This window comes from Leptodactylus fuscus, chromosome 6, assembly GCF_031893055.1.
Source record: "Leptodactylus fuscus isolate aLepFus1 chromosome 6, aLepFus1.hap2, whole genome shotgun sequence".
In the NCBI taxonomy this organism is placed as follows: domain Eukaryota; kingdom Metazoa; phylum Chordata; class Amphibia; order Anura; family Leptodactylidae; genus Leptodactylus; species Leptodactylus fuscus.
Window position 1 is genome coordinate 143,579,405 of NC_134270.1, and position 27,097 is coordinate 143,606,501.

Below are 27,097 nucleotides of genomic sequence, written 5' to 3' on the forward strand. Positions count from 1 at the left end.
GGCGCAGCGTCTACAACCCATAGTTCCCAAACTGGTAGATGGAGAAGTAAATGGGTTTTGTCAAAGGCAGAGAAGGGTCAGATGATACAGCACGCCTCTTACACAATATCGTGCTAGCGAAAGTCACAATTCCCCGTTACTCCTAGGTGCCGATGTTGAAAAATAATTTGACAGGGTTGATTGGATATTCCTGAGCCGTATTATCCATTTATTCCTATCCTCACACCCGATTAAAAGTAAACGCCACTCTCTCCCAGCCGTTGGACATTACAAATGGCACTAGGCAGAGATGTCCCTGGTCCACGACCCTTTTTGTCCTCACCCTGGAGACTTTACTGCAGGCTGTCCATCTAAACTCACAGCTCATAGGGTTCTAAGTGGGTAAACAATCTTTGTAATTGGTCATTTCTGCAGACGACATACTTTTCTTAGTTACAAATCCCTTCCTGCTGTAATGTCCCTTCTGTTACAGTACGGGGAGCTTTCCAATTACAAAGCTAATACATCCAAATTGGAAATCCTAAATGTTTAAATCTCACCTGAGAAGGCAGCTATTTTCCAAAAAGACTCCCCTTCATCTGGAAAATGGATTATGTTAAATATTTAGGGGTTTAACCTACCAGCAATCCAGACAATGTTTTCTCCCTGAACGACCAGCCTCTTCTACATGACCTCAGAGAACTCCTGAACTTGTAAGAACTATCCTACCTGTCCTGTCCGGGAAAAACTTCATCTAAACCTATATTGTCCCAAGATTACTTATATTATGCAAATGTAACCCATTCACCTCCCCGCTAACTTTTTCAAATCTGTCAGGAGTTTGTTTTTTACATACACATGGAAAACTAAACCCCCCAGACTTCTGTATAGCTTATTTATTAAAAGAGAGTCAATGGAGGAATAGCACAACCTGATCTATTGTCTTACTACAGAGCCATACACCTGAGAAATTGGCTTTCACTCACTAGGACCATCAGATGCCATATTATTAGCAGAGCAGCGTATTGACCCGACAACTAGACGGCTTATGTGACTCCCATCTCTACCAAGTATTCGTTCTTCAAGTTTTGATCCTCTCCTCAGGGGCTCCTGTGAAATCTGGAGCAAAAGTAGGAACATACTGTCACCGACACCCTCACCTGTATTACCAGCTGACCTCATACCTTTTGTTGCCAACCCAAAAACCAACATTTACTCAGACCTATGGAACAAAGTAAGGAACTTAGCACTGAGGGACGTCCTATGGAAAAGATATCCACTATCTAAAGATCAACCAGAGGAATTACTACTTGACACGACCTTCATTTTTTAACACTATGCACAATTTCATAAATGCGTCTTAGATCCAGGTGCCCTCAGACCCGTGCAAAGTCCCCTCACTGACTTTGAAAAAACCTTATCAATCTAATCTCTCAGAAAGTAAAATATTGTAAACAGCATCTCTGCCAGTCGCCTGAGCATCATATTCCAATATTTTTGCGGGCATGGGAGAGAGAGTTAGATCTTACACTGTCTGGAGATGATAGCAGATTTATATTAAAAAACTCCCATGTTTTTTCTTCTTGTTTCCGGCTTCAGGAGAATCATTATAAGACTAACTTGGTGGCCCAAGTCACCAGAATGGTGACACTCATAATTTAGCAAACTCTAATAGATGTTGGAGATGCCAGAAAGCCAAGGGTTCTTTGTCTCATATATGGTGGTTCTGTGAGAAATCCAGCCTTACTGGAGTTGGATCCAAGACAATATTCAGAAAGTGACTGACTGCCACATAGTTGTGATTCTCTTATTCTCTACGCTAGACTTCCGTCCATCGAGATCTGATTTGGCCACTAATCATTCCAAGGTCTTCAACAAGACGCCCCACCTATCCAAGAACAGATGGCCACAGTAAATCAGGTTATGAGATTTGAGGAGGTAATTACTTGGTCAAATAGAAACTATCACTCATTTCTGCAAACCTGGTCTCCCTGGCTCAAGTTAGATCAGGCCATCTCCTTATGGAATAGTGGTGGAGATAAGACGTCTCAGGTTCAGGTATATACACTCACCGGCCACTTTATTAGGTACACCATGCTAGTAACGGGTTGGACCTCCTTTTGCCTTCAGAACTGCCTCAATTCTTCGTGGCATAGATTTAACAAGGTGCTGGAAGCATTCCTCAGAGATTTTGGTCCATATTGACATGATGGCATCACACAGTTGCCGCAGATTTGTCGGCTGCACATCCATGATGCGAATCTCCCGTTCCACCACATCCCAAAGATGCTCTATTGGATTGAGATCTGGTGACTGTGGAGGCCATTGGAGTACAGTGAACTCATTGTCATGTTCAAGAAACCAGTCTGAGATGATTCCAGCTTTATGACATGGCGCATTATCCTGCTGAAAGTAGCCATCAGATGTTGGGTACATTGTGGTCATAAAGGGATGGACATGGTCAGCAACAATACTCAGGTAGGCTTTGGCGTTCCAACGATGCTCAATTGGTACCAAGGGGCCCAAAGAGTGCCAAGAAAATATTCCCCACACCATGACACCACCACCACCAGCCTGAACCGTTGATACAAGGCAGGATGGATCCATGCTTTCATGTTGTTGACGCCAAATTCTGACCCTACCATCCGAATGTCGCAGCAGAAATCGAGACTCATCAGACCAGGCAACGTTTTTCCAATCTTCAATTGTCCAATTTCGATGAGCTTGTGCAAATTGTAGCCTCAGTTTCCTGTTCTTAGCTGAAAGGAGTGGCACCCGGCGTGGTCTTCTGCTGCTGTAGCCCATCTGCCTCAAAGTTCGACGTACTGTGCGTTCAGAGATGCTCTTCTGGCTACCTTGGTTGTAACGGGTGGCTATTTGAGTCACTGTTGCCTTTCTATCAGCTCGAACCAGTCTGGCCATTCTCCTCTGACCTCTGGCATCAACAACGCATTTCCGCCCACAGAACTGCCGCTCACTGGATGTTTTTTCTTTTACGGACCATTCTCTGTAAACCCTAGAGATGGTTGTGCGTGAAAATCCCAGTAGATCAGCAGTTTCTGAAATACTCAGACCAGCCCTTCTGGCACCAACAACCATGCCACGTTCAAAGGCACTCAAATCACCTTTCTTCCCCATACTGATGCTCGGTTTGAACTGCAGGAGATTGTCTTGATCATGTCTACATGCCTAAATGCACTGAGTTGCCGCCATGTGATTGGCTGATTAGAAATTAAGTGTTAACGAGCAGTTGGACAGGTGTACCTAATAAAGTGGCCGGTGAATGTATTCTTGTGTGCATTAATCTGAATTCCTTTGATCACTCTTCATAGTCACATCACTTGTCAGAATTAAATGTTACTGGAAGGCGTCCTTCTGCTCCTTGTTGTTTACCAGACTTCCTTTACCTCCCCGCTCTCAATTCCCTAGTTACTATTGTAACTTTGTATTAATACTTCATGAATACTACTTTACTTATGATTGGTTTTTGTTACTCTATTCAAATGTAAGACCGTTTTCTGGTGTTCTTTCTGTATTGTGCATTGTGGAAAAAAAACCTCAAAAACTGAGAATTAAAAAAAAAGTAGGCAGCTGAGGTATTACACAAATGACTATGCAGTATGTGCATACTTTGTATAAATGACATATGTACTTCTGGTAAGATGTTATGTCATTATATTATAGGAAATTATATGCATTACGACTGGAGATGGTAAGAGACATTAGAAAAAAAACACGGTTTATATGATTTGGTGTTAAGATTTTGGTGACTTTCAGCCAATCCCATCTGAACCAATGATTTATGAAAAGAAAAAAAAAATTACTTATGCTTTAAAAAAAAAAAAAAAACTTTTATCTCTTCAAATGAATAGTACTGGTGACTACAAAAAACTTTGTAATCTATCTCATTAAAGAAATCTGTTTCCTTCTCCCCTTATCAGGACGTTCTCCTCCTCCTTATTTTCGCTAAGAATCTGTTTCAGTATCCATTTGTTTTATAAGACATTTAAGTGATTCACATCTTCCACCTTCTTGCACAGAAATTTTGAGTTTGTATCTTTGTATTTTATATGCTTTCTACAAATCTTTACATGTGTAATAGTGTAACACTTTGTAAACCTTTCATTACTCATTAAGGATAAGCGGCAATGTTAAACCTGGTGTATAGTCTGCAGTCTTATAGAGCAGGAGAAGATGAGTAGATGGATATATACCATAGTTTTGTGGGAAAAGATTCAGTATCAGTTGTACCTTTTGACTGACTCCCCTGCTCTTTCTATGCGAAGGAGTCAAGTGAGTGACAGTCTTTCCTGTATGAGCATGCATGCCGATATAGCTGTCAGTCACTGAGTAGTACGCTGACTCTTGAGTAGGGGTTTCAGACCAGACTTACAATTTATACTGAATATTTTCCACAAAACTATGGGATATAGCAATCTAGTAAGCTTCTCTTTCTCTATAACATGATGCTACTAGACTTGATAGCATGTACATGGCAACAGACTCCCTTTAACTCCATATTTCATACTATATCTTAACTGCAGTATTAGATCTACACAGAGGTGTAATTTGAGGGAGTGTAGAAGCCCCAGGGCCTAGGAGCCTTAGGGGGTCCATAAGCACTGGCATTAGTATTGAGATTGCAGCTTCTATCTGGCCATAAACCAAGGAGACCCACAGATCCCCCTAACCATACTAAGGGGGATTAAACTCTTTAGTACCCGTAAGCATCACTATCCAGAATTCTGTGTAGGAATGAGGTAGGGGCCCCAGACAAAAGATTGCACCAGGGCCCACAATACTTTAGTTATGCCAGTGGATCTACCATTACTTATTTACTATACTTATTTACTATGAAAATATCTTCCATTTAGCCACTTCCGGACCACCCATTGGGTTCTCACATCTGGAGAGTGGTTATCTAGTTCTAAATGTAGCAGCTCCAGGGCAAAAATCAGCCTCCCCATAAAAAAAGCAAAAATAATAAAAAAAATAAATAAAGCCTTATATATCACCAAAAAAGATGCAGAAATTAATTGAGTAACCCAAATGATAAAGATGTTATAGCCCTCAAAATCGTAGATACAAAAATCCAAAAAGGTGTCTAGTCCTGAACCTCAAATTGTCCTGGTATGGAAGTGGTTAAATAGGTTTTCTGGCCCCCAGATTTTTTTTTATTAAATAATACTGATGACTTATCCATAGAATAGCTCATAAGTATCTGATCAGCGGGGGTGTGACATCTTACACTGATCAGCTGATCTCGTGGTTGAGGCTAGAGCATAGGATGTGGCTGGAAACAGCTCTGTTCCTATTTAAGTAATAGGATCGGCAGTGCAGTCCCATCCACTTTATAGCAGTAGTGTTGGGGTACGGTATCTGTACACCTATTATTTTAATAGGAGCAGAGCTACTTCTGACCCCCTTCTTGTGCTGGGGGTGGTGTAGGACCCTCACTTATGGGCTATTGAGTCCTACCCTATGGACAGGTCCTCAGTGTTAAACAAAAACAGCAGCGGCCAGAAAAGTGAAAGTTATTGGGTGAAATAAAGTAAAACCACCAATTTGGTAGATATTTAGCAGATTCACTAAATATCACGCGCTACTTCAAAGCTTCTAGAAACATTTCCAGATATCCAAGGTTGAAAGCTTTTCCATTCTGTTGAAAAATCTCCTTCAATGTATTGAAAGTTGTGTCTACAAACAAACAATGCTTCACGAAATAAATTCATTCACATTGATTGAAATATGTTTATTGGAATTATACAGGCAGGTTACTATCCAGAAAGAATGTTGAAGAGGAACTCATCATGACCTACGTCCAGGAGGAATGGCCGTCAGTTCTCTCCATGGTATGTAGTACATGTCCATTGCCAACACTAGACAGCCCTGGAAAGAAACAGTGATTTGTGCGTTTGTAGTAGTTGAAAACCTGAACTATGGCCCAATTCACATCTGTGTTCAGATTTCCATTCAGGGAGTCCGCTTGGGGACACCATGAACAGAAATCTATACGCATAAAAAAAGGTTACCTAAGGAAACCTGTGTACCCCATAGACTATAATAGGGTCCATGTGGTTTCCGCACGAAACATGCGAAGAGAAAAGTCTTACAAGCAGCACTTATCTCTCTGCATGTTTTGTGCAGAAACCAAGTGGAAATCACATGGACCCCATTATTCAGCGGATTTCTCGAACGCAGATGTGAACCGGGCCTAAGGCACAGACAGATTTACTAATCCTGACTAATATTTACAAAAGCAAGAACGACTAGACATACACTACAATAGATTTATCACAGTGACTGATAGTGGATGATAACTCTGGTGCACCATTAGATTCTTGTCTAAGATTATACAAATACTTGTTTTACCTTGTCTCGGAATTTTTTGGCAATATTTTGGCGCTACTTTAGCCTCACCCCACTTTGCTGCTACACTTGACCCCTTGTCAGACAAGCCACAAAAACGTCTAAACCCCATAATAAATATGGTTTATGTTTGATGGGGCAGTTTAAGCCAGAATTATGAGTCCTCCTATGTCTGTCTTCCCAAGGTTTCAGCTGACCTCCCTTAATATAGAACTGTAAATGGTCAACCAAACCTAGTCATTGTATTAATGGGGACACTGTTGTGATCAGGGATGAATATCTAGGACCATAGGAATAGAATGGAAAGTCAGGAATGATCCCCCCCCCCCCACCTTGTAGGTAGCCTTAGTATTTGTATATTAGTATAGTATATACAGTCTACATCTACTACAAGGCAGAATTTTATATACATTCCTCAATATTGAAATTGCAACACCGAGAAGGACAAGTATTAAGGTTATACAAATGGAAGAAGAAGCTGAGTTCAGCAAGATCTGCAAATGATCTGCAAAACTGAGAGGGACACAATGCTTTAACTAAGAAACTTCGGTTCATCACTCCAGGAGATCGCTACATGCATAGATGTCAGCACTGCTATACTTTGGGCCTCCTGGTGGTTGACAGAACAAAGGCCAATTAGAATGACAGAAAATGGTGGCCAATGATGCATTCTGTAGGGTAAGTGAAATTGGACGTCACAACCCAAGCCTAGGGCAGCAATCTGTGTCTATAGAGACCATCAGAAGACTTTTGCATGACATTGGGTTAAGACATCCAACTACAGATGTTCTATTGACCTAATGCCACCGCTCTCCAAGGCTATCATGGTGCACAGAAAGGAGGCAATGAAGGTATATCCTCTTCAGCAAGGAGTCCTGCTTTTGTCACGAGTGCAGTGATATTTGGACATTGGTCTGGAGACCATGTGGGTAACACCATGAAAAGGCCTTCACAAGGGATCGTCACACTGGTCCAACACCCAGGATTATGGGGTGGGGTGACATAATATACAGTAACTGCCCCTTCTAGTCTTCCTTTCAGGTACACTTAAAGCTCAGCTTTATATGGATTTGGTCATGGAACCAGCAGTATAGCCATTTCTCCAAAGGAGGAGCCTTTTATCAACAGGACCAGGCCAGATCTCATGTTACTTGTGCTACAGTGAGCAACCTGAGTGGCCTAAATATGTTACGATGGCCTGAAGCATTTCCAGACAAGAAAAGGACAAACCTCTCAGGATTTAATTTCAGTTTCCAGTGACTTGGGTCCAAGATTAAACCATATTTGAAGAACACTCTCAGGGCTACTAGAAACCCATCCCTTTAAGTTCACCCAAGATGAATCTCCATTTGTTTGGTTAAAAAAAACCAAAAACAAACAACAGTTTGGAATATTTGGCTCTAACCCGGCCCAGTACTAGTTTTTTCACCGAGCTTTATCCCACACATCTGGGATGTCATTGATCAACAATTGCATAGGAGGCTTCCAGCAGATGATTTGCATGCCCAAGTGTATTCAGCATTGCATAACATTCTCAGACAACCATTAACCTCATTGATAGCATGCCAAGGCATGTAAGTGTGTGTATTTCGAGATGGTTTGAATATTTTGTCTCCATTTCTTTAGCATGCACTTTTGCATATCATTAACATGTCTAATGATCTTGGGATTTACAGAATTCCAGGAATTTTCCTTCTTTGTGTCGTTATTTCAGTGCTGAGCAGTTTAGTACATTAGTGATAATATTCTTAATAATATTCTCACTTGTCTAAAGTGATTTGAGGGTTAATACTTTATACCCATGGTGGTCCATAGTGGTAAAGGAATTTACCATGATAATAAGTGGTTCTCTAGGGCGGATATACTATAGATTAATACCAAATATCCCTGAAGGGCTGGGCTGGGTTAGAAATTAAAACCTAAAATTTCCAGTGGTCACAGATTCTGTAAGGGTAGGTTCACATAGGTCAGTTGCATCAGTATCAGTTTTTTTGTCCTTTAATCATTACAGCTAATGCCAAAACGGATGCGAAAATGCAAATTTCTACTAAAAATTAATCAGCTGGCATCAGTGTTTATCAACAGTTTTTACTATCACTTTTACCATAAGAGTTGTGTATGCCTTGTACATGGTGTAGAAGAGGGGTACATGGGGGTGCAGGATATGTCTGAGCAAAAGGGGAGAACTGAGAGGGTGCAGGTCGTGTGTGAGCAAGAGGGGTAATGTGGGCGTGCAGGCTATATGTGAACAAGAGGGTGCTGTGGGGATGCAAGCTGTGTTCAAGAGGGGGGAATGAGGGTGCAGGCTATGTGTAAGCAAGATGATAATGGGGGGAACCCCCATTCCACCACACATTTGCTCAATCACAGCCTGCACCACCCATTCCCCACTTTTGCTCATATGCAGCCTACACCCCCATTCCCTCCTCTCACTAATTCATGTTCTTCTCTCTGCTCTTTATCTTCCATGAGTCTCCATTCCAAGCAGCTTCCTCTTCCTGTGTAACACCACACTGTCCTGTACAATCCTAATAGCTCTGCACACTCAAGAGTCTCATCATATCCTAGTGGGATAAAGGACCTTTGATGATGTCATCAAAGGTTCTTGAGCCCACTAGGATTTAGCATGTACCAGCTCAACACAAGGTATCAGGGTTTGGGGACAGCGAGCAGTTTCTCCTTCCCACTGTCATCATGCAAGGACCAGGAGGCAGGGGTCCAGACAGCAGGCAGACCCAGCTTGGGTACAGTAGTGAAGCCAGCAATTGCAGTTGCAGTGAGCCCTAAGCTGAAGCCCCCAACTGACCCTTCCTATTGCCAGGCCCTATCCTACGAAATAGGCGGCAACCACGAAGACGAGTGCCTTCCTGGGTATGTGAGACACAAAATGCAGACAAGACGGACAACAACAAAGAGAGGTCAGCTAGCCAAGGGTCAGTAACAGTCGAGCGATGAAGTGCCAAATCGGAGTCCAAAGAATAGTCAGTGAGGAAAGCCAAAGGTCAAGGATAAGAATGCAAGCAAAAACAGGGACAGTAAGGAGAAAGTATGCAAGGCAATAGCAAGCACTGGTGTGAATGAGAGCCAAGGTTAAATGGGGAGGAAGAACCCGCCCCTGGAGTTGACAGGAAGGCAGGCTGTCAATCACACAAATTAACACTTCATGAACAGAGGCAACCAAGGGCAGAAGACGGGTGTGGTGCAAATACAATCACAGAACTAGAGCCGTGTTCACACAGTGCGACCAAGAACTTTAAGCCAAGAACCAAACTGCACACGCCTCCTGCACCACCGCATGCCAGCAGAGGGTGGCGCAGAGGCCCGAACAGGCAGTGATGTTACAGCAGGACTGTATTCTTTGTAGTGCAGAGAAGTGTGAGAGAGATCACCTCCTCATCTGACATGTATGATACAACAGCTCTTCAGTTTTACCATTGAAGAACTGAATGTAACACAGATGAGTAATAACTGAATACATAACTTCATCTGATTCTAGGATTTGGGTGGAGGCATCTGAAAACATGTGAAAGCATGACATTCCAATATATATATATATATATATATATATATATATATATATATATATATATATATATATATATATACAGTCCTATGAAAAAGTTTGGGCACCCCTATTAATCTTAATCATTTTTAGTTCTAAATATTTTGGTGTTTGCAACAGCCATTTCAGTTTGATATATCTAATAACTGATGGACACAGTAATATTTCAGGATTGAAATGAGGTTTATTGTACTAACAGAAAATGTGCAATATGCATTAAACCAAAATTTGACTGGTGCAAAAGTATGGGCACCTCAACAGAAAAGTGACATTAATATTTAGTAGATCCTCCTTTTGCAAAGATAACAGCCTCTAGTCGCCTCCTGTAGCTTTTAATCAGTTCCTGGATCCTGGATGAAGGTATTTTGGACCATTCCTCTTTACAAAACAATTCAAGTTCAGTTAAGTTAGATGGTGGCCGACCATGGACAGCCCGCTTCAAATCATCCCACAGATGTTCAATGATATTCAGGTCTGGGGACTGGGATGGCCATTCCAGAACATTGTAATTGTTCCTCTGCATGAATGCCTGAGGATTTGGAGCGGTGTTTTGGATCATTGTCTTGCTGAAATATCCATCCCCGGCGTAACTTCAACTTCGTCACTGATTCTTGAACATTATTCTGAAGAATCTGCTGATACTGAGTGGAATCCATGCGACCCTCAACTTTAACAAGATTCCCGGTGCCGGCATTGGCCACACAGCCCCAAAGCATGATGGAACCTCCACCAAATTTTACAGTGGGTAGCATGTGTTTTTCTTGTAATGCTGTTTTTTTTGGACGCCATGCATAACGCCTTTTTGTATGACCAAACAACTCAATCTTTGTTTCATCAGTCCACAGGAACTTCTTCCAAAATGAAGCTGGCTTGTCCAAATGTGCTTCTGCATACCTCAGGCGACTCTGTTTGTGGTGTGCTTGCAGAAACGGCTTCTTTCTCATCACTCTCCCATACAGCTTCTCCTTGTGCAAAGTGCGCTGTATTTTTGACCGATGCACAGTGACACCATCTGCAGCAAGATGATGCTGCAGCTCTTTGGAGGTGGTCTGTGGATTGTCCTTGACTGTTCTCACCATTCTTCTTCTCTGCCTTTCTGATATTTTTCTTGGCCTGCCACTTCTGGGCTTAACAAGAACTGTCCCTGTGGTCTTCCATTTCCTTACTATGTTCCTCACAGTGGAAACTGACGGGTTAAATCTCTGAGACAACTTTTTGTATCCTTACCCTGAACAACTATGTTGAACAATCTTTGTTTTCAGATCATTTGAGAGTTGTTTTGAGTAGCCCATGATGCCACTCTTCAGAGGAGATTCAAATAGGAGAACAACTTGCAATTGGCCACCTTAAATACCTTTTCTCATGATTGGATACACCTGGCTATGAAATTCAAAGCTCAGTGAGGTTACAAAACCAATTTTGTGCTTCAGTAACTCAGTAAAAAGTAGTTAGGAGTATTCAAATCAATAAAATGATAAGGGTGCCCATACTTTTGCACCAGTCAAATTTTGGTTTAATGCATATTGCACATTTTCTGTTAGTACAATAAACCTCATTTCAATCCTGAAATATTACTGTGTCCATCAGTTATTAGATATATCAAACTGAAATGGCTGCTGCAAACACCAAAATATTTAGAACTAAAAATGATTAAGATTAATAGGGGTGCCCAAACTTTTTCATAGGACTGTATATATATATATATATATATATATATATATATATATACAGTCCTATGAAAAAGTTTGGGCACCCCTATTAATCTTAATCATTTTTAGTTCTAAATATTTTGGTGTTTATAACAGCCATTTCAGTTTGATATATCTAATAACTGATGGACACAGTAATATTTCAGGATTGAAATGAGGTTTATTGTACTAACAGAAAATGCGCAATATGCATTAAACCAAAATTTGACCGGTGCAAAAGTATGGGCACCTCAACAGAAAAGTGACATTAATATTTAGTACATCCTCCTTTTGCAAAGATAACAGCCTCTAGTCGCTTCCTGTAGCTTTTAATCAGTTCCTGGATCCTGGATAAAGGTATTTTGGACAAACAATTCAAGTTCAGTTAAGTTAGATGGTCGCCGAGCATGGACAGCCTGCTTCAAATCATCCCACAGATGTTCAATGATATTCAGGTCTGGGGACTGGGATGGCCATTCCAGAACATTGTAATTGTTCCTCTGCATGAATGCCTGAGGATTTGGAGCGGTGTTTTGGATCATTGTCTTGCTGAAATATCCATCCCCGGCGTAACTTCAACTTCGTCACTGATTCTTGAACATTATTCTCAAGAATCTGCTGATACTGAGTGGAATCCATGCGACCCTCAACTTTAACAAGATTCCCGATGCCGGCATTGGCCACACAGCCCCAAAGCATGATGGAACCTCCACCAAATTTTACAGTGGGTAGCATATGTGTTTTTCTTGGAATGCTGTTTCTTTTTGGACGCCATGCATAACGCCTTTTTTTATAACCAAACAACTCAATTTTTGTTTCCAAAATGAAGCTGCCTTGTCCAAATGTGCTTTTTCATACCTCAGGCAACTCTATTTGTGGCGTACGTGCAGAAACGGCTTCTTTCTCATCACTCTCCCATACAGCTTCTATTTGTGCAAAGTGCGCTGTATAGTTGACCGATGCACAGTGACACCATCTGCAGCAAGATGATGCTGCAGCTCTTTGGAGGTGGTCTGTGGATTGTCCTTGACTGTTCTCACTATTCTTCTTCTCTGCCTTTCTGATATTTTTCTTGGCCTGCCACTTCTGGGCTTAACAAGAACTGTCCCTGTGGTCTTCCATTTCCTTACTATGTTCCTCACAGTGGAAACTGACAGGTTAAATCTCTGAGACAACTTTTTGTATCCTTCCCCTGAACAACTATGTTGAACAATCTTTGTTTTCAGATCATTTGAGAGTTGTTTTGAGTAGCCCATGATGCCACTCTTCAGAGGAGATTCAAATAGGAGATCAACTTGCAATTGGCCACCTTAAATACCTTTTCTTATGATTGGATACATCTGGCTATGAAGTTCAAAGCTCACTGAGGTTACAAAACCAATTTTCTGCTTCAGTAAGTCAGTAAAAAGTAGTTAGGGGAATTCAAATCAATAAAATGATAAGGGTGCCCATACTTTTGCACCGGTCAAATTTTGGTTTAATGCATATTGCACATTTTCTGTTAGTACAATAAACCTCATTTCAATCCTGAAATATTACTGTGTCCATCAGTTATTAGATATATCAAACTGAAATGGCTGTTGCAAACACCAAAATATTTAGAACAAAAAATGATTAAGATTAATAGGGGTGCCCAAACTTTTTCATAGGACTGTATATATGTAACAATCCGGTCTGTCAGCAACTTGTATGGATGGAAAATGTCCTTTTATTGGAAAAAGCAGTACACAGCAGTAGTACATGTACACATTGGCAACTTTGTACATGTACTAGATCACACATTTTTGCATAGATCAGATTAGGATTTTATTAGTTTTTTTTTATTAATTTCCTAGAGTGGCCTACAAGGACAACATATGCAGTGTTCAGGATGTAGATTCTTATGGCCTACAGCAGCCCCCACACTGATCAGCTATATGGGCCACTTCCACCCCGATGTTATAAACTACATGGGTCCAGAAGCAGATAATGCCGGTCCCTGTTTAGAGCTATTGGTACTGCAGCTCAGCTCCCATTGAATTAATAGACCATTGAAAGTTAAATATTTTTGCAAATATAAATAATTAAACATTTTTGAGAGTTATAAAGATTTTCTCTAACATCTTAACAGTGACAATCTTACCGGAGTAACTGATATGAATGATTCCTGTAGAGTTATATTGGCTGCTGAAGGTACTGGGATACCGCTGCTCAATCCACCTGGGTAGGGAAAACCAGGACATCATGTTAGGGGCACCTCGATACAAGTGAATGAAAAAACTGAGACAGGTTAGTATGACCTACTGTTAATTGCACGAACTACAGATTCTTGTAGCATGCGTCCCAGGGAACGTTCTAATTCTGAGACCTAATACATAGAGTAATAATGTAATATGTTAATGCATTGGTCATGCTAAATTTAATCTGTAGAACCCAGTAACGGGAAATAATCCTAATACAGTAAATCCTAACAATCCTAATACAGTATAACAGCAATGCAGTAGCTTTCCTATGCTTTCATCTTTTCCCCTCCATTTTCTAAAAGTCATAACTTTATTAGTTTTCTATTCACATAGGAGAGGTTATTTTTTGTAGGGCAAATTGTACTTTGTAATGGCACCATTTAATATTCTCTCTCTTGTACTAGTAACGCTAGGTTCACACCTGTGTTCGGGTCTCCGTTCTGTGGTTTCTGTCTTCTGCATGCAAGAAGACGGAAAGCACAGACCGGATCCGGCCGTAAGCGGCGGTGAGCGTTTTATTCTCTCCGCCGCTAAACCGTTTTTTTTAAATCCAGACACAGAGTACTGCATGTCCGACTCTATGTCCGGATTAAAAAACCCGGTTTCACAGCGGAGAGCATAAAACGCTCACCGCCGCTCACGGCCGGACAGCTTTCTCACCCATTCAAATGAAAGAGTCCTGCAGGTTTCCATCTCCTGCCTCCGTTTTGTGCAGGAAACGGAAACCTGCAGAACGGAGACCGGGCGCAGATGTGAACGAGCCCTAACCCAGAGAAAACTTCAGAATAATATGAAACTGGACAAGAGAAAAAAAAGGGCAATTGTTTTGTTTTTCTGGCAGGTTTAATGTTCAAGGCGTTCACCACCACACGTCAATATCACAATTATGGCAATATCAAATTCATAATTTTTTTATCTTAATACTTTAACCCCTTCCCGACATCCGCCTTAATAGTACAGTGGATACCGGGTGTGTAACTATGGCGACCGCCCGGGAGCCGGGCGGCCGCCATAGCTGCTGGGTGTCTACTTCTTTAAGCAGTAGACAACCGGCTCTAATGTCTCTGATTAGTCCCCGGACCGATCGGAGGCATTAACCCCTCCGGCGCCACAGTCAAAGGCGCCAGAGGTGCCATTTTCCCAGCAGCGAATGGGCGCCGCCATTTTGCCGGTGATCACTGGCGTCTGGAGCATGCTCCAGGGCCAACATCACATTGCCATGACAGCCGGGAGCCTTGTTAAAGGCTCCCCGCCGGTCTGCAATCTCTTTCTTTTGTAGGCTGGTCTATGCAGCCTGCAAAAGAAATGATTTTTTGCAATGCATTAGCATTGTAATGCATTGCATTAGTGATCAGACCCCCTGGGGTTCAGCACCCCTAGGGGGTCTAATAAATGCAAAAATAATTAAAAAAAAAAGCCAAAAAATATATAAAAATTTTAAAAGTATTAAAAATTCAAATCACCCCCCTTTCCCTAGAACACATATAAAAGTAGTTAAATACTGTGAAACACATACATGTTAGGTATCCCCGTGTCCGAAATCGCCTGCTCTACAAATCTATAAAAATATTTTTCCTGTTTGGTAAACGCAGTAGCGGTAAAAATAGTCAAAAGTGCCAAACCGCCATTTTTTCACTGTTTTGATTCTGATAAAAATTTGAATAAAAAGTGATCAAAGCAATAACATTTCCCAAAAATGGTAGAACTAAAAAGTACACCCGGCCACGCAAAAAAAGACGCCCTATGCATCCCCGTACACGCACGTATAAAAAAGTTACGGCCGTCGGAATATGACAACTTTTAGAAAAAAATTTTTTAACACAGTTTGGATTTTTTTTAAGGGGTCAAAATGTAAATAAAACCATATAAATTTGGTTCCAATAGAAAAATAGAAAAAAATGGGCTGTAGCTTACCACTTAGATGTTCAATATTCAGAGGTGCCAAACCAAGCCTCCGGACCCAGGAGGCAGATCATGCAGAATGTAATAGATGAAGGGAGCGGCTTGCAACACTCTTAGGTTAAATAATCCAAACTTTAATTTAGTCCATTAAAACATAGTACACACACAGGAAAAAGTGCCAAAGAAAAAAATGAAAAGGTGCAATAAAAAGAAGAAAACGCTAATGCGTTTCGGGGTAAACCGACCCCTTAATCATAGCGCTATGATTATTGCACCTTTTCATTTTTTTCTTCGGCACTTTTTCACTTTTTTTTTGTGTGTACTATGTTTTAATGGACTAAATTAAAGTTTGGATTATTTAACCTAAGAGTGTTGCAAGCCGCTCCCTTCATCTATTACATTCTATATAAATTTGGTATCCCTGGAATCGTACCGAAACACAGAATACAGGGAACATGTCATTTTGACTGCATAGTGAGCACTGTAAAACTGAAGCCCGTAAGAATGTTGCAGAAATGCATTTTTTCTTCAAATCCACCCCATTCTGAATTTTTTTCCTGCTTCCCAGTACATTATACAGAATAATTAATGGTTGCATCATGAAGAAAAATTTGTCCCGCAAAGATTAAGACCTCATATGACTCTGGAAGCGGAGAAATAAAAAAGTTATGGGGTTTAGAAGGAGGGGAGTCAAAAATGAAAATCAAAAAATGCCATCGGCGGGAAAGGGTTAAAGAAAAAAAAATTAAATTATTCTTCTAGTTGTCCTTGGGGTAATTATGGCTCCCGCCACACCAAACACCTGCTCTGATGACGCACTGCTGGCCGGGCAGGACAGCTTTTCCAGGGCAAACTCGGCCAGTTATGGTCTCAAATCCAGTTTTGGCTGCCCAGAAGTACAGTTGAGCTTCCACAAAGGATGTCAGGGTGTACTCTAAGTATGCCACCACCTGCTGGTTGAGCAGCTTCTTTACTATGCGGGAGAAGAAAGCTGCTCATCAGTGACTCAGGCAGCTGCTGATGGAGCCAATACTGCTCCTTCCACCCCCTCCCACAGCTGCCATGCCAGTGCTAATAATAATATTATAAATAATGACAGAAACATTGTATTGCTTCAAAATAGACCATATTATTAAAACTCAAGCAAGTGATCAATTTCCTGAAGGGAGCGCTGTACTCTGTTACAATATGATACATTTGTTATACAAAAAAAAAACAAAAAACAAGAAAAAGTCATTTTAAAGAATTACCTTTTAAACATATGTATAAATGAGCCCTTCTGTGCACTGTGGGCGTTCCCGTGCACCCCTCACGTCATACTCTGTTCACGCCCTCCTCTCTTGGTTCTTGTGTGTAAGTCCCTCCTCCTGCTTTCGATTCACAGCCTCACAACTGTCTCTTCCCTGCCAGTGACACAGGATCTGTGATGACGTCACTACTGTTCTGTGATTGGCTTGTCCCTGTGATGACGTCACTACAAGGTCCTTCGTCGTCTAAGTAGTAATCTCTACAGAGCAGGGGCTGCAGCTCCCTGTGTCTATCATATCATACATCTACTGTATACATGGAGATCTATGGTAGACACAGGGAGCTGCAGCCCCTGCTCTGTAGAGATTACTACTTAGACGACGAAGGACCTTGTAGTGACGTCATCACAGGGACAAGCCAATCACAGAACAGTAGTGACGTCATCACAGATCCTGTGTCACTGGCAGGGAAGAGACAGTTGTGAGGCTGTGAATCGAAAGCAGGAGGAGGGACTTACACACAAGAACCAAGAGAGGAGGGCGTGAACAGAGTATGACGTGAGGGGTGCACGGGAACGCCCACGGTGCACGGAAGGGTTCATTTACATATATGTTTAAAAGGTAATTCATTAAAACGGGGGGGGGGTCTTTTAACAAAAAATTAGCAGGAGTTGAATAGCCTTTTTAAAGGCTATTCACGCATATGTTTATTTAAAATAGCGAAAATCCAGTGATAGCGCCCCTTTTTCTTCACTTCACAGAAGAGGAAATGTTAAATTGGTGAGATGGTGAAACACCAGCTATGGCAGAACTTTGTAGGAATGAAGCTTTGTATACATGGATAAGTATTACAGTAGGTATTCCTCATAGCTGTCTTGTAGACTTACCTCAACACGGCCAACAGAACTTCTTACATTTCCAAAATGAAAACTAAATTAGAAATAAAGAGACATGATCCAAAGCTTTAGATTAAATGGGAACGTATAATGGGTGATTATGTAGATAACCTGTTTTCCCTTAGTCCCAACAGCGGCACAATACGAGCCTTGTGCCGCTGGTGGAACGACAGGGAATATACAACTTGGGCTACACTCAAACTTTTTGTAGTTTAGCTGATACTTTTTCATGAAATTTTTGAAAGACCATAATCTGATGTGTAATGACATAATGAAGAAACGCTGAAACGTCTTATTCCTTGTGGAAAGTGCTGATCCCTATAGGTCAGAAATGCGCTCACCTTACGCCTGGTTCACATCTGTGTTTGACCGTTCCGTTCATAATCAGTATTTGACATCTTCAAAAACTGATTTCAATTGGTCCGGATGAAAACCCATTTGTTCTAAAAGTAATCAGCATGTATCATTTTGTGCCGTTCCGCCTGCTTTCAGTTTTTTTGTGCAGAGAGAAAAGTAGAACTTGCAGAACTTTGTCTCCGTACTGAAAATAAGGGTTGGTTCACATCTGTGTTGGTAATCCGTTCGGGGAAGTCTGCAATACTCCCCCCCCCCCACTACCAAACGCAATTGCAAGTGGTGTGCAGTAGAGATGAGTGAGTAGTATTCGTTCGAATATCGCATACCATTATAGTCTATGGGAAAAATTGGTAATGTTGTTCCGGTTTCCATGGAAACCAAAGTTCGACACATTGGATCCTCCAAGTTCCGGAAGTAGCAGGACGAGGAGCACGAGGAGGTTTTTGAATTGAATTCAATGGAATTTTCCTGCGTGGTATTTGACCGATATGAGTATTCGATCAAATAGTATACTATTCGCTCATCTCTAGCATGCAGTAAAAGCACACGGACCTCATAGACTATAATGGGGTCTGTGTGCTTGCCGCCAGATCTCCGCACAGAACCCACTGGCTAACACGGTACAAGAACAAACATTTTTCCTTATACTTAAAATACAAGTGATACTCGGGTACCATCTAGTGGCAGACTTTGGACTTGCTCTTTTGAAGTCAGTAGCTTTGTATCAGTGGAAAATACAATATAATATTATAAGTGGAGCAAGCGATCAAGCGATCTACTCCCTGAAGAGAACATATGGATATAGATTGATTGATTGATTTATATTTTAAAAGGGTATGCCAACTCTTTTTAGTTTTTGTTTATTTGTGCTGCTGAGTCATAAAACCCCCCAAAAAAACTACACCACACACCCTCCGTATACAAGTTCCTGAGCAGTTTGTACCAGGTGACCACTAGTCAATCACAGGCCTCCGTGGTCACCTCTTCACATACAGAACATCATAGTAGCATACCTCCCAACTTTTGAAGAACCGAAAGAGGGACAAAATGTGCAGCACATTTAGCCCCTCCCACTTTTGTGTTGACTCCGCCCACTCGTTAATTTTTTCCTGTGCCCGCACACAGTATAATCCTCCTACAGTCACCCGTAAATTATATGTCCCCCCTCTATCTCTCCCCCAGTTTCATATACACCCTTCATCTGCCCCCAGTTTCATGTCCCCCTTCCATCTCTGCCCCAGATTCATGTCCCCTCCATCTCTGCCCCCAGATTCATGTCCCCCCATCTCTTCCCCCAGATTCATGTCCCCTCCATCTCTGCCCCCAGATTCATGTCCCTCCATCTCTGCCCCCAGATTCATGTCCCCCATCTCTGCCCCCAGATTCATGTCCCTCCATCTCTGCCCCCAGATTCATGTCTCCACATCTCTGCCCCCAGTGTCATGCCGTCCTCTCCTTCATCTGCCCCCAGTTTCACGTTCCACCTCCACATTACACTTACCTTCTCCTCCGCTCCCTCGCCGCTCTCTGCGCGCCTCTCTCGCTGACACATATGCGGCTGAAGCAAGGAGCTGACACAGGTCAGCTCCTCGCTTCGCCGGCTAATGGCTTGTAGACGCGATGTGATGACGTCACATCGTGTCTACAAGCCAGTAGCCGGCGGCAGCGGCGAAGCGAGGAGTTGATCTGTGTCAGCTCCTCGCTTCAGCCGCATATGTGTCAGCGAGAGAGGCACGCAGCGGCGAAGCGAGGAGCTGACCTGTGTCAGCTCCTTGCTTCAGCCGCATATGTGTTCAACTCAGATCTGCGTCCTCTGGAAATTGGGACATACCTCCCTCCAACCGGGACCGCGGGACATGTCACCCAAATCGTGAATGTCCCGCGGAAATCGGGACGGTTGGAAGGTATGTAGCAGTCATGTGACATTTGTGAAAAACGTGCCGGTGAGGCCTGAGATTAGCTGCAATAGTCACGTGGTACAAACAAGATGTCAAGTATGACGGATCAGGGGCAAGTAAGTAAGTTCGGGTTTTTTTTTAATATTCATGGCCCCTTCAGCACCACTATTAAACAAAAAGATAGAAGTCGGAGCAACTCTTTAAGATGTACCTAAGGTGCTTTTTTTTTTATATATATATTCTGGTCCCAACATGTATATAACAGGACTATATTGAATACTGTCTACACCATAGGGTAATACCGTCCATTGAATTAGTAATGCTACGTTTTTTTCATGCTTATAAACTTAGGAGCTGTGTAAACCATGTCTGAACCTGAGGATGTGTTATACTCTGACAGAAATCAGGCATTTCTATAATAAAATATTTCCTAAACCTCATAGTAGCTCAGTACTCCACACCCAAAGGTGTCGGCTCATACCCAGCTTTCTGAGGAGAGGAGAACCTCTGAAATCACAGAGAGCTATGCACTATACACATATACATTCACATTATACACATACATACACACACGCACATTACAAACATATACGGCTGCCTTAGAACATACCCAGGAGCGCTGCATGTAACTTCCTGGCATTAGATTACACAATTTACATTTACGGTGTTTTCTAACATTTTTAATAACATTTTCAAGTCCGTTTGCGAGATTTTGAGTTTGAGATAAAACAACATTTTTATTACCTTTGAATTGAAAAGGAGATCTTCAAGTTTTGGTTAGACAGGTGCAAGGTGTCAGCAATGAATGTCGCTTGCTGGAAGGAACACATTACTTGTTAGGATATAAAAATTGTCTAAATGAATAAAGGACAATGTATGGTTTACAGCTTTATAGATCTGAGCGCTCTAGTTACTAACCAATAATAATACTCTATAACCAGTATACCTCCCGTTACCCATCATGCAGGCCTGTGTCTTAAGACCTTTGAACGCCACGTTAACCCTTTTGACCAGTCCTTGTCTGATTGTTACATTATGAGGTACATTTACTACTTAGATAGGGGTAGAGGGCAAACGTTAATAGTTGAAATCGTGGCCATACTTTGTCACCAAGCTATTTGAACCCCACTTTCCCAAGTCCCACAAGCACAATGTCTTGGGGTTACCCTGGACTTCGACTTATCCTTCAAGTCACACGTTCAAACCCTCAACACCTCCTGCCGCCTCCAGCTCAAGAACATCCATCGAATCCGCTCCTTCCTCACCCCTGAAACTACTAAGATGCTCGTCCAGGCCCTCATAATCTCCCGCCTAGACTACTGCAACACCCTTCTCCATGGACCTCCTACTCCGCTCTGCTCTCATCCGCTCCTCACACAACCGTCTCCAAGATGTCTCCCGTGCATCCCCCATACTCTGGAACTCCTTACCACGACACATAAGACTGACCCCCACAATCACAAGATTCAAGAAGGCCCTGAAGACTCACCTATTCAGGAAGGCCTACAACCTCCAATAACACTATCACCGCACCGCCATCTGTACAGTCTCCCCCTCTCCTTCTGTCTCTACCCCCCTTCCCTCATAGACTGTAAGCCCCCGCGGGCAGGGCCCTCTACCCCACTGTGCCAGCCGATCACTGTTAGTATGATATCTACCTGTATATTTTGTGTATTGTATGTAACCCCCAAATGTAAAGCACCATGGAATTAATGGTGCTATAGAAATAAACAATAATAATAATTTGAAGATCCATTTTTCAGATTTAAGGAGTCCTCATTAATATAAGGGGCATTGGACACCAATAACAATATAAAGGGTTATCCTTTATACAAGAGGTCTGGGAAAACCATAACAACTGGTCAGTAGGTTGCATTATTAATATAAAGAGGGCAAAATTTACGTAAAACAGCATCAGGTGCGTACTACATTCAAGGGGGCACTAGGGGATATTAATAATTGATCTCTGGAAAATTTTGTTTGTACAAAGCATATGGTTGCATCATTGATCGCATCTATGGAAGCGCAGCAGAAGAGAATTCTGCATTTTACAGCACCAGCAAAGTGAAAGAGATTTCATTAAACTCATCCACACATTGTGGAAAAAGAGAGCTCTGAGAAAGCTGCATTTTCAAAAACACACCTGCTTTCCCTATATATTGAATAAGGGCTGAAAAAAATGAATCAAAAACTCAATGAAAAACGATGCGGGAAAAAATCTGCTCCATTTTTTTCTGCAATGTTTTTTAGCAGTTACTAGCTTTGTGGTTCCTTAGCCTTAGGGTGCATTCACATGGAGTTTTGTGTGTAAAGAATCAGCGCAGAAAAAAAAAAGACTCCCATTAACTTCAATGGGATCCATTTTACACAGACATTACTTACTACACTGGTTGCAAAGATTTGCTCTGTGAATATGTGCGGCAGGACAGCAAGAGCTTCCAGATTTCCTTCTAACTGCATGGTGAGCTGAGATGTCAGGAGAATGACCGGAGGCTTGGTGGCTTTTACTGTCAGCATTACGGCCTCAGACTGAGGATAATATTTCCTCATCTGTAACAGAAAAATTGCAAATAAATGCAGTACATTTATACTATACATATTGCAGCATATAAAATATATTATGCAATACAAGATGCAGAATTATTACAGATACAAACCAGGGTAAAAAAATATGCAAATCTATTCTCCAGGATGTAATTAGGAGAACAGTGCCTCTGTTTGCTGCCCTCTAGGGGGCAGCAAACAGAGGCACTGTTCTCCTAATTACATCCTGGAGAATAGATTTGCATATTTTTTACCCAGAATCCCTAGCGGAGCAGGAATGACTTATACGTCTCCATGGGAAGAATATGCAAATCTGTCTTCCATGATGTAATTAGGAAGTCAGAAGCTGCCTTGTTGTTGCAAACCAATAGAGGGCGCTCACTGGAATGTGCAAGCCTGTCTTATGACAGGATTCCAGTGAAATAACCCAATAATGGCTGCTCCCTTTAGCATCATGCCCGACCTTCCAAGAGGCCTTTATTTTGTCTCTCCCTAGGGAGTGACGATGTCCTCTTAACCTTGTAAGTCTCTGTACGCCTATGTAGGCAACCACTCTCCCTAATGTGTATGATTATCCCCAGATACAAACCAGACATCCTGCAGATCATCAGAACCAGAGTCATAGCGCTCGCACTGCAGTTTGTGATAGTGGTGTAACCAATAATTCTGATTAATTTTTTTTTTTTTTTAAATAAAAAAAAATTATACTTTCACATTTTATAAAGGTTCTTGTGGATGTCAATAGCTGAATGCCATTTTGTCAGCTGATCATAGGGGTTCCAGCCACAAGACCAAACCCTCATGCTTAGATTTACTCTGGAGGACCCATTAAGAAGACAAGCTTTTTACAGTCTAAGGCCGGGGCCCCATGGGACGTAAAGGCGGAGACGCTGCGGGAAAAATCGCTGCGTTTTACAGTGCAAGCAAAGGGGATGGGATTCATGCGAATCCCATGCCCACTTTGCGGAAGAAATTGCAGTGCGGACACGCTGTGATTTGCAAAGCCGTTGCGGCTTTGCAAATCACAGCATGTCAATTATATCTACGGAAATGCCGGCGGCTATCCCGTAGATATATTGTGAACAAAAAATCTGCACTCTTCACTCTGTGAACTTTCTCTTCAAAGCACTGCAGAAAGAACTACAATGCGATCACGCAGCGGTTCTTTCCACAGCGCTTTAGCACTGCGATGACGGTCCGTGGTGCCTTAGCCTAAGTGCAGTATATAAAACGCCAAAGCAAATCTGAATTTACTCAACAAGAAATGAGACTTCACTTTAATGTGCTTTCATGGTATGTATTGTTAAAAATGTAATAAAAATCTGAATGAAAAAAAAAAAAGAAATGAGACACAGCTATGAAATAACTTACCTCTGGGATGATGGAGTTATAGTCACCTGTTCTCAGCCAGAAAGCATGTGGACACTGCAAAAGTTAAATCAATTATTAGATTATTAATCTTATAATTAACTTTAATTGCAGTTACATTCTGGTAGCGTTGGACTAGAAATCAATATGGAACCAATTCATATTACCCATGTATTTCCAAATTTATTATCACACTGGTGAATCCTCACCCCAGTGCAATAAAGTGCTTTAAACTGTATCTGCTTTGCTACTCTACTTAAGATACCATTGGACCGAGAAACATGTCTGAGAAATCTCTGACTGGCTACAAAACATGCTACACAGGCCAATGTAGACGACATGAAGGAGGAACAATGGCTAAAGCAATGATTCCTCTGCATATAACTCTCTTTGTCCATCAGCAGAGTCCTTATTATGCCTTCTGCCATGCTCCTGTGAGCGTTGTCTAACTGGTTCCCTTTGTATGGAAATCTGGGCTTCACTGCAGGGAGCTACCTTGCACAGTGGCCTTCATTCAGTGACAGCTGACCCAGGCTGGAGCATGGCAGCAAAGAGACATGAAGAGACATGGTCAAGAGCCAGGCCAATCAGAGTTTGTAGGTAAAAGTAAACCAGACAGAAGTCAGGGTAGGTGGCACACAGTCAGTGCGGCATTGAGGCAGAGGTCAGGACTGGCGGAATAAGTTTGCAGTCAAGAATACAAGCAGAGGTCAAACAGGGGCAATACGAACAAAACGATGGTGGGAACTTACTGTTAGGACTGTGCGGCAACTGCGGCCGAGGGGTCGGGTCGCAGCCCGTCTCTCTGCGGTAGCGTATTGCCGCCTGTCACTTCCCCCTTGTGCCGGCAGTCAGGTTTAGCAAGGGTTAAACCCTCTTGCAGCCGGAGGGTGTGGTCAGGCTGTGACTGACAGTCGTGTCGACCAATCACCTCCGCCTTGGGCAGCTGGCTTGGCCGAAAGTGGACCGCCCTTTCCCTTTATAAAGAGGTTCCTCAGCCTGCTGCCCTAATGTCATTTCACAAATGCACTGCGTGTGCTAAGGATAGCTAGCTAGCTAGCTAGAACATTTGTTAGGCAGAAATTGTAGTTCAGGTAGAACTCTATTTCTAAAAACTTTAAGTTGGTAGCTGCTAGGTGTGCCTCAGGAAGCCACTGTGTGCACACTAGCTTATTGTGGACAGTCTAGCACCGAAGTGCTGTCTAGACTGAGTCCTTGTGCGGCTGCTCTGACCTGCACAGGCCGCTGTGATTGAACAGAGCGAACTAGGGTGTGTAGAGGGCTGGCAGTGGCGTCTAACTGTCAGACCTTGTTCACATCAGTGCGTTCTGTGGTCCAGAGCCCAGCGGGCTCCTTTGGGTTTCTTTTGTTAGTTTTTTTTTAATAAACCCAGCAAACCATAACACTTACACAGAACAAAGGGTACCTTATTGCTGAAGAACCCTCCAATGGGTGACGGTGCCTTATATAACAAGGGGTGTGTGATGATAGGGGCACCCTGAACACAGAATATATGGGCAGCCCTTTATACAGATGAAAGATCACAGCTGTGCGCCCTGGAAACACTACTAGCACTAGCTCCAAGAAGCCAGTTGTCATTGAGACAGATAAGGTGCATTACAGAGACTGAACTACAAAATCAGACACAGCCTATACACTACATATAGAAAAAAATGACCCTCAGGGCTGATCTCATACAAATCCTTTGAGTGGAATAAGAAAATATTTCAGATCAATATTGAGTAGAAGCATTTTTCGATCTTTTCGCCCAGATTCATGAACTATAATGAGCGAACAGTGCCATGTATGATAAGTATACATTGTATTCTTACCTGTTCTTGTGTAAGTGTCAGTTTTAGAATTTCTGACCTAAAATAAGTTGATCCTATAGAGTTGAAAAAATATTCAGATAATCCCACCAACATCATTGACTGCCTTGTCTCTGGGAGAAAGATGGGGGCTCCATAAGGCTCTTGCTGCTCCTGAAATCCAGAATGTTTTATAGTACCCTGTGTATAACAAAATGCTTAATGGTTATTAATACTGCAACGGATCAGACACATACACTGCATATTGACCACAAACATTTTGCAATAGTCATTAACCATTCAGGGTACTGGCTGTCTGAGAGGTCATAGATATGGGTCAGAAGGGGTATTGTGTGTCAATAAAAAGATGTTGCCTCAAAAGAGACTGCTTTGAACTTTTTAGATCAAGCATACCCTGCTAAGAATTCAGGGACTATGCAAAGATATACTTCTTGTTGTAAAATGGGAAATTGCTCTAGTGTCCTCTTCTGGAAGGTATATTCCTATAGATCAATGCCTGTTTTTCTTAAAACCTCTTTTGAGGTAACGTCTCCTTAATAAGACATTGTAACCCTCTGATCCACATCTATGACCTCTCACCCAACCAAACCACTACTCTACTTTGCACTGATGCGGGGCAATAACCTTAGAGCAGTCGTCTGTGAATGAATCCCTCTTACTTTTGAAGGAGGTAGTCTGATTTAGTGATATAATCTGGGATTAAAACTAGGTTTCAAAGGAAACCAAGCATTGATCTATAGGGAGCTACCTTTTGAAAGGTGACCTTTTCCACCAAAGTTGAGTTATTTGCATATTCTATTCCCAGAATTCTCAGCAGGGCTTAAATGGTCTAACAAGACTCTGTACACAGTAAGGCCGGGGCCCCAGGGGATGGAAACGCTGCGATTTGCCTGCAGCAGAAACGCCACGAGAAAAATTGCAGCATTTACAGTACAGGCAAAGTGGATGGAATTCTAGCGACTCTCATGTCCACTTTGTAAAAACCACCATGCAGACACACCGCGATTTCTAATCGCAGCATGTCAATTATACCTACGGAAATGCCGGCGGTTTCCCCAGAGGTATAATTGTAACAGAAAATTTGCGGAGGAAAACTCTGTGAACTTTCTATTTAAAGTGCTGCGGAAATAACCGGGATGCGTCGCTGCCATGGCTTTTCCCGCAGCGCTTTTTGGCTGCAGAACATCCCATGGGGCCTTAGCCCAAAGCTGCGTTTTTTCAGGCACCGTTGATATA

The 27,097-nt window shown here is 42.1% G+C and overlaps 1 protein-coding gene across 1 annotated transcript in view; it reads right to left on the reverse strand.

Annotated features, from left to right (window-relative positions):
- Positions 1 to 5,581: 5,581 nt before the first annotated feature.
- Positions 5,582 to 27,097, reverse strand: part of LOC142209144 (bactericidal permeability-increasing protein-like) — a 35,685-nt gene continuing 14,169 nt past the window's right edge. The window contains exons 8-16 of the mRNA XM_075278081.1: positions 25,865 to 26,041; positions 24,036 to 24,089; positions 22,503 to 22,670; positions 20,865 to 20,935; positions 17,857 to 17,899; positions 13,882 to 13,945; positions 13,721 to 13,797; positions 5,799 to 5,868; positions 5,582 to 5,676 (exon numbers count right to left, since the gene is read on the reverse strand). Coding sequence (XP_075134182.1) covers positions 5,582 to 5,676; positions 5,799 to 5,868; positions 13,721 to 13,797; positions 13,882 to 13,945; positions 17,857 to 17,899; positions 20,865 to 20,935; positions 22,503 to 22,670; positions 24,036 to 24,089; positions 25,865 to 26,041 — 819 coding nt within the window. The remainder of the gene's footprint in view (positions 5,677 to 5,798; positions 5,869 to 13,720; positions 13,798 to 13,881; positions 13,946 to 17,856; positions 17,900 to 20,864; positions 20,936 to 22,502; positions 22,671 to 24,035; positions 24,090 to 25,864; positions 26,042 to 27,097) is intronic.